We start from the raw sequence: 6,214 nt of genomic DNA, 5'->3' as shown, positions 1-6,214 counted from the left end.
GCTCTCCAACGTAGTCTGAACACATGAGGACTGGTACCTGCTTTGTCAGGGACTCACTGCCTCTATCAACAAGGCCTGTTAATGATTGGCCAATTAATCATTAAGTCAATCAATCCCGGCATGCCAGGCCAGTGCCAAGGCATACTTTAGGGGAGGAAAGAGAGGCTTTGCTAGGGGCTCACACCGTTGCTGGGGAAACCCAAGGAAAGCCTGAGCATCAAGGTGTCAAGATGCAAATGAGGAGCTAAATTTTCCAGAAGAGCTGTGAACATCCTAACCATGATATGGTAGCAAAAGATTCCATAGCAATGTAGCTGAAGGAAAGAACTATGTGAATTAGGTCCAGGCAGTTACATGTGAACAGTCTACCTATGTCGAGAGGCAGGGATTTCATACAGGGGATTGGGTGCTGAAAGAACTGCTGGAAGAGCAGAGGTAGAGGAGGCCTTAGCTAGACCAGGACTGACTCCCGGAACAACATGGATGTGGCCTGCCAGCCTTGTGACTTATCTGAGGCCACCGCTGACACACTTGCAGCCTCCATTCAAAGAGCAGGGGGCGGAAGTCAAGGAGCCGCTGCAGGCACAGCTGCCAGTTCACATCAGGAAGCTGGAGAGAGACAGACGCTGCCTGCTGCAGAGCATCTCAGGTTTCTGCCATCCTGCTAGTGACACCCTACAGCACAGGACAACGCCCTCCCACTCATTCCCAACTTCCACTCTGGTGGGAGTGCTGCTAATTGGCAGTTCACCTCCAGAATCTAACTGGGAAACACAGCTGTGGAGGTGCAGTGCGGGTGCAGTGTCAGTAGTCCGTCTTGGCATCCTTATAGCAACAAGATGGAGACAATCCACTGCCCAACAGTTCACCCCTACAAGAGAATTCTGTGCCACCTCGGAGAGAATGATGTTGTCTGTAATTAGTGATAAGAGTTCATAATGGAATCCTAAGTTTTTTTTTAAAAGCATCAGAATAGAGGTCACTATATGATTTTATTTTTATTACAAGAATTTTTGTAAGATGCAGAGGAAAAAATACCGGCAGGATGAACACCCAACCTAATCATGGCTACCTTTGGATGAAGGGATTACAGTGATATTTTTCCTTCTTTCATCCTTTTCTGTGTTTTCCAAGCTTTATACACTGTATACATTCTTATTCTTAGGACAAAACCTGCATTTTCGAAAGTGCGCAAATATAAAATCTTCTTAAAGGAACTGGGGAAAAGGGTAGTGCAAGTGCAAGACACTCAGAAATTAGTGAGGCAGAGAAGGGGTTAAGGAGTGGCTCCAGGAAGGCGATTGACCGCGGAGTGTCCTGCGCAGACAGGAGGAGAAACGCAAAGTGTAGCTGGGGCCAGCCTCGGAGAGCCTTGCTGTGTGACCTGGGGAAGCCCCTGCCCCTCTCTGGGTCTCAGTTTCCCCTCCCAAACGAACGTCTTAGGACCCCAGATCTGAGCAGCGCGGCCGCTGGGCGTGCAGGGCTGAGAGGGACGGCGCGCCGGCGCGGGGCAGAGGGCTGGGGTGGTGACAGGTAGGGTGTCACACGCCACGCCGGCCGGCGCCTGGAGGGAGGAGCCTCGGGCTGCGCGGAGGCGGGGCCCAGGGGGAGCCCTGGGCGGGTCGCTGCAGTAGACCTGGGGGAGTCGGAACCTGAACTTGAACTTGAGCCTGAACCTGAGCCGGAGCCAAGCCTGCCGCAGGTAACTAACGCCCATCTCCCCTCGGCTCCCCGGGGCAGGCCGAGGCCCCTGTCCCTGCGGCGGCGGAGTCGTTCCCCTCCGGCCCCGGCTTCCCCGTCTGTGGGCCGGCCTTTCCGCCCGGCCCTGTAGGACCCCCTCCACGCCCCATTTCCCCACCTCGTCCCCGGCTGGCGCTAGACGGCCCTGAGGACACAGACCCCCCCCCCAACCTGAGCACTCCTGCCCACCTGGCCCACTCCAGCCAAGAGGCTGGGACATACGCCCCTTCCCGGCAGAAGGGGGGGGACGGACGCCGCCGGGGTCCCTCGGGGTCCCTGGTGCCGAGCAGGTCTGGGCTTTCCCACATGGCGCTAATACAGGGTGAAGCGTGAAAAACGGCCCATATTCTGAGGAAATGCAAAGCTAGGGCTGTGGATGCTGTGTGTCCTCAGTGAGACCCTGAACCTCTCTGGTGCCCAACCTTCTTCCGGAATGGGATCATCATCCACCCCGATCACCCAGGGACTGCAGGCGGGCTTTGTGAATTTGGGGTGAGAAGATGGCCTGCAAACTGTAAAGCGTGGTGTGCCTGTGAGCCGTGATCTTCCTACCCACAGGCCCTGTATAAGGCCGGAGAGTAGGAACAGCCTTGGGGAGGCGGGAAAACCACCTCTCCTGCCTGCTTCCCTCCTCCAGGCCCCTCCTGGAGGATTGATGACGCCCCCTTTCCGCCACCTCCCCTTGGACTCCTCCCCCTCAGACCCTGGCCTGTTGGCAGTGAGGGTGCTTCTGTCCCAGCATATGGCAGAGCCCTGAGCTAAATGGAACCTGGGGGTACCCCTCAACTTCCCCCCAGAGAGGGCTTTCTTGGTCATGGCTGGTTTTTATGGGGTGGGGCCCTTGCTGCAGCCTGGCTTTCCTGAATGAGTGCTTTGTTCCTCTCCCTGCCCAGGGCTGGCTAGGGGGCGAGAGGGGAGTGGGGGGGGGGGGGAGGCAGGTGCAATTCCTTTTGCTGCTGGGTGGGGCAAGTTTCATGTGAGAGAACAAAGGCTGAGGGATTCAATCCTGGCTGGAGAATAGCTGCTTCATCTAGGAAATTTACACACTTTAATTTTCATTTCATAAATTTTATAGTACCTGTTGTTTTAACAACTGATATGTTGTTCACATATCAGTTCCCCCATATGTGAGATGTGCCATGGGGCTGGCTGTTGAACCACCTGGCCGACACTGTTTGCAGAGCCGTGGCATAGGAACAAACAGCCCCTCTTCCCAGCTGCTGCTGCCTGGCTGCTCCTCTGGGCGAGCTGAGGTGCAGCTGGGACCTGGGCCGGGGGCTAGACTAGGTGGTTTTCTGATGTCCTGGGTGGAGCCCGTCAGGCTTTTTATATGCAAGACCCCATTGGACATTACCCCATGGGGCATTTCTCATATGGGTGAACTGAGGGACGCAGGGGAAGGGACGCAAGCCCTTCTTGCAGAACAACTGTATCAGAGTCCCTTTGACATCTGCTCAAGTCTTAGGTGAATTCTTAAAAGGCATTTGTGGAGATTTCTATGTTTCCTGAGTATATCCTCCAATAACTATCTCTTGAGCAGCTGCTCTGTAGCAGGCATCACTTTAGGCTCAGGGACATAGCGATGAATGAAACAGAAAAAAAAATCCCTCCCCTCATGGAGCTTACATTTTATTGGAGGAAGACAGATAATGAACATGTAAGCCTGTAAAGACAGGGCTTGGGATGGGAGATGGAGAAACTTCTAGCAGGGTGTGGGGATAGGGAGTGTTGGGGTAGGAAGAGTTGCAGCTTTATAAAGGGTGGTCACGAAAGGCCTTGCTGAGGTGGTGGCATTTGAGCAAAGGCCCTGCGGAGGGAGGGAGGGAGGGAGGTAGAGCATGACAGAGTAGGACCAGAGAGTTCTATAGGTCCCTCGCACCCCTTACAATCCATGTCTTTAGAGGTAACGCCCCTTTATGCTGGAGTCTTGGGACGTCTGAGCTGGTGGGCCTCTGGGTGCCCCCTTGCCCTGTCCCTCCTGTTCACGCTCGTTCCTTCTGTCCCTCTCCAGAGTGTCAGCATGCTGCGCTGCCTGGTGCCCCGGCTGCTCTGCCTCCAGGGCAGGACCGCCCCGTACTCCTCGGCAGCGGCCCTCCCAAGCCCCATCCTGAACCCAGACATCCGCTACAACCAGCTGTTCATCAACAACGAGTGGCGAGATGCGGTCAGCAAGAAGACCTTCCCGACAGTCAACCCTGCCACGGGGGAGGTCATTGGGCACGTGGCCGAAGGGGACCGGGCTGATGTGGATCTGGCCGTGAAAGCTGCCCGGGAGGCCTTCCGCCTGGGGTCCCCCTGGCGCCGGATGGATGCCTCTGAGCGGGGCCGGCTGTTGAACCGCCTGGCCGACCTAGTGGAGCGGGATCGTGTCTACCTGGCTTCACTGGAGACCTTGGACAACGGGAAGCCTTTCCAAGAGTCTTATGCCCTGGACCTGGATGAGGTCATCAAGGTATACCGGTACTTTGCTGGCTGGGCTGACAAGTGGCACGGCAAGACCATCCCCATGGACGGCGAGCACTTCTGCTTCACCCGGCATGAGCCGGTTGGTGTCTGTGGCCAGATAATCCCCTGGAACTTCCCCTTGGCCATGCAGGGCTGGAAGCTCGCCCCGGCGCTCGCCACAGGCAACACTGTGGTTATGAAGGTGGCAGAGCAGACCCCCCTTTCCGCCCTGTACGTGGCCTCCCTCATCAAGGAGGCGGGCTTTCCCCCTGGCGTGGTGAACATCATCACGGGCTACGGCCCAACAGCAGGGGCGGCCATAGCCGAGCACATGGATGTTGACAAAGTTGCCTTCACGGGCTCCACGGAGGTGGGCCACCTGATCCAGAAGGCCGCTGGCGACTCCAACCTCAAGAGAGTCACCCTGGAGCTGGGCGGCAAGAGCCCCAGCATCGTGCTGGCTGACGCGGACATGGGCCACGCCGTGGAGCAGTGCCACGAAGCCCTCTTCTTCAACATGGGCCAGTGCTGCTGTGCGGGTTCCCGGACCTTCGTTGAAGAATCCATCTATGAGGAGTTTCTTGAGAGAACCGTGGAGAAAGCCAAGCAGAGGAAAGTGGGGAACCCATTTCAGCTGGACACGCAGCAGGGGCCCCAGGTGGACAAGGAGCAGTTTGAAAAGATCCTGGGCTACATCAAGCTTGGCCAGAAGGAGGGGGCAAAACTTCTCTGTGGTGGGGAGCGTTTTGGGGAGCGCGGTTTCTTCATCAAGCCTACGGTCTTTGGTGGTGTGCAGGATGACATGAGGATCGCCAAAGAGGAGATCTTCGGGCCCGTGCAGCCCCTGTTCAAGTTCAAGAAGATCGAGGAGGTGATTGAGAGGGCCAACAACACCAGGTACGGCTTGGCTGCTGCCGTGTTCACCCGGGACCTGGACAAGGCCATGTACTTCACCCAGGCACTCCAAGCTGGGACCGTGTGGGTAAACACCTACAACATCGTCACCTGCCACACGCCATTTGGAGGCTTTAAGGAATCTGGCAATGGGAGGGAGCTGGGGGAGGATGGGCTTAAGGCCTACACGGAGGTGAAGACAGTCACCATCAAGGTTCCTCAGAAGAACTCGTGAGAACAGCCGTGGCAGAGGCCCAACCCCAGTCCGGCGGTTCCACAACCACCTAGACCAGTGGCTGCCAAACTTTTCTTGGCCATGGGTCCCCTTTATTTGTTCCAAATGAACTCTTGGTAGGAATCCCAACAAATAAAGCAATTAAATCAGAACTGTTCTATTTAAAGCACGGAGGGGGGCTGGGCTCAGAGTCCTACCCACCTGCTCCCCAACCCCAGCCCCCTTGGTGGCCTGAGAAATGCTTCCATGAAACCTTGGAAGTCTCTGGAAGACAGATGAAAACCCACTGATCTGGACAATAGTTTTTAGTCCTTCCTGCTGATCCAAGGACTTTCCAATGGGTTAACTTGATGGTTTAGTGGATGGACTCAACGGAGACATAGGCTTGGAAGGCATTAGGAGTTTTGAACTAGGTGAACACCAGATCTTGGCCCTGCTCCTCATTGGCTTAACCTGAACACCAGGGTGCCTTTCCTTTTCTAAGAACCAGTTCTGGGTGTTTTTCTTCACAGCCTTCCATTTTACTACCAATTTTCCTTAATTTGAGGGAAGTAGTAGGCAAAGAATACGCTCACAGAATTATGCCTTTAAAATAGGCCTAGACACCCCAAATATTCATCAACTGATAAGTGGATAAACAAAATCTTTCCATGGAATATTACTTGGATGATTTGGCCATAAAAGGGAATGAAGTACTGACATGTGGTACAACACAGGGAGCCTTGAAAACATTCTAAGTGAAAGAAGCCAGACATACAAAGCTACAAATTGTATGATTCCATTTTTTACTAAATATCCAGACTAGGAAAATCCATAGAGACAGAAAGTAGATTCGTGGTTGCCAGGGACTGGGGGAGTAACTGCTAATGAGTTTGGGATTTCTTCTTGGGAGGTTTTGAA

The 6,214-nt window shown here is 54.7% G+C and overlaps 1 protein-coding gene across 1 annotated transcript; it reads left to right on the top strand.

Moving 5' to 3' along the window:
• The first annotated feature begins 1,610 nt into the window (after nt 1-1,610).
• Nucleotides 1,611-5,463, top strand: ALDH1B1 (aldehyde dehydrogenase 1 family member B1). Its single transcript, XM_045562515.1, has 2 exons — nt 1,611-1,702; nt 3,752-5,463. The coding sequence occupies exon 2, from the start codon at nt 3,761-3,763 to the stop codon at nt 5,312-5,314; it is 1,554 nt and encodes a 517-aa protein (XP_045418471.1). The 5' UTR covers nt 1,611-1,702; nt 3,752-3,760; the 3' UTR covers nt 5,315-5,463.
• The last annotated feature ends 751 nt before the right edge of the window (nt 5,464-6,214 follow it).

This window comes from Lemur catta, chromosome 10 (genome assembly GCF_020740605.2).
Source record: "Lemur catta isolate mLemCat1 chromosome 10, mLemCat1.pri, whole genome shotgun sequence".
NCBI lineage: Eukaryota > Metazoa > Chordata > Mammalia > Primates > Lemuridae > Lemur > Lemur catta.
The sequence above is the reverse complement of the archived record's forward strand: the minus strand, read 5'-3'. Positions and strand labels throughout refer to the sequence as shown.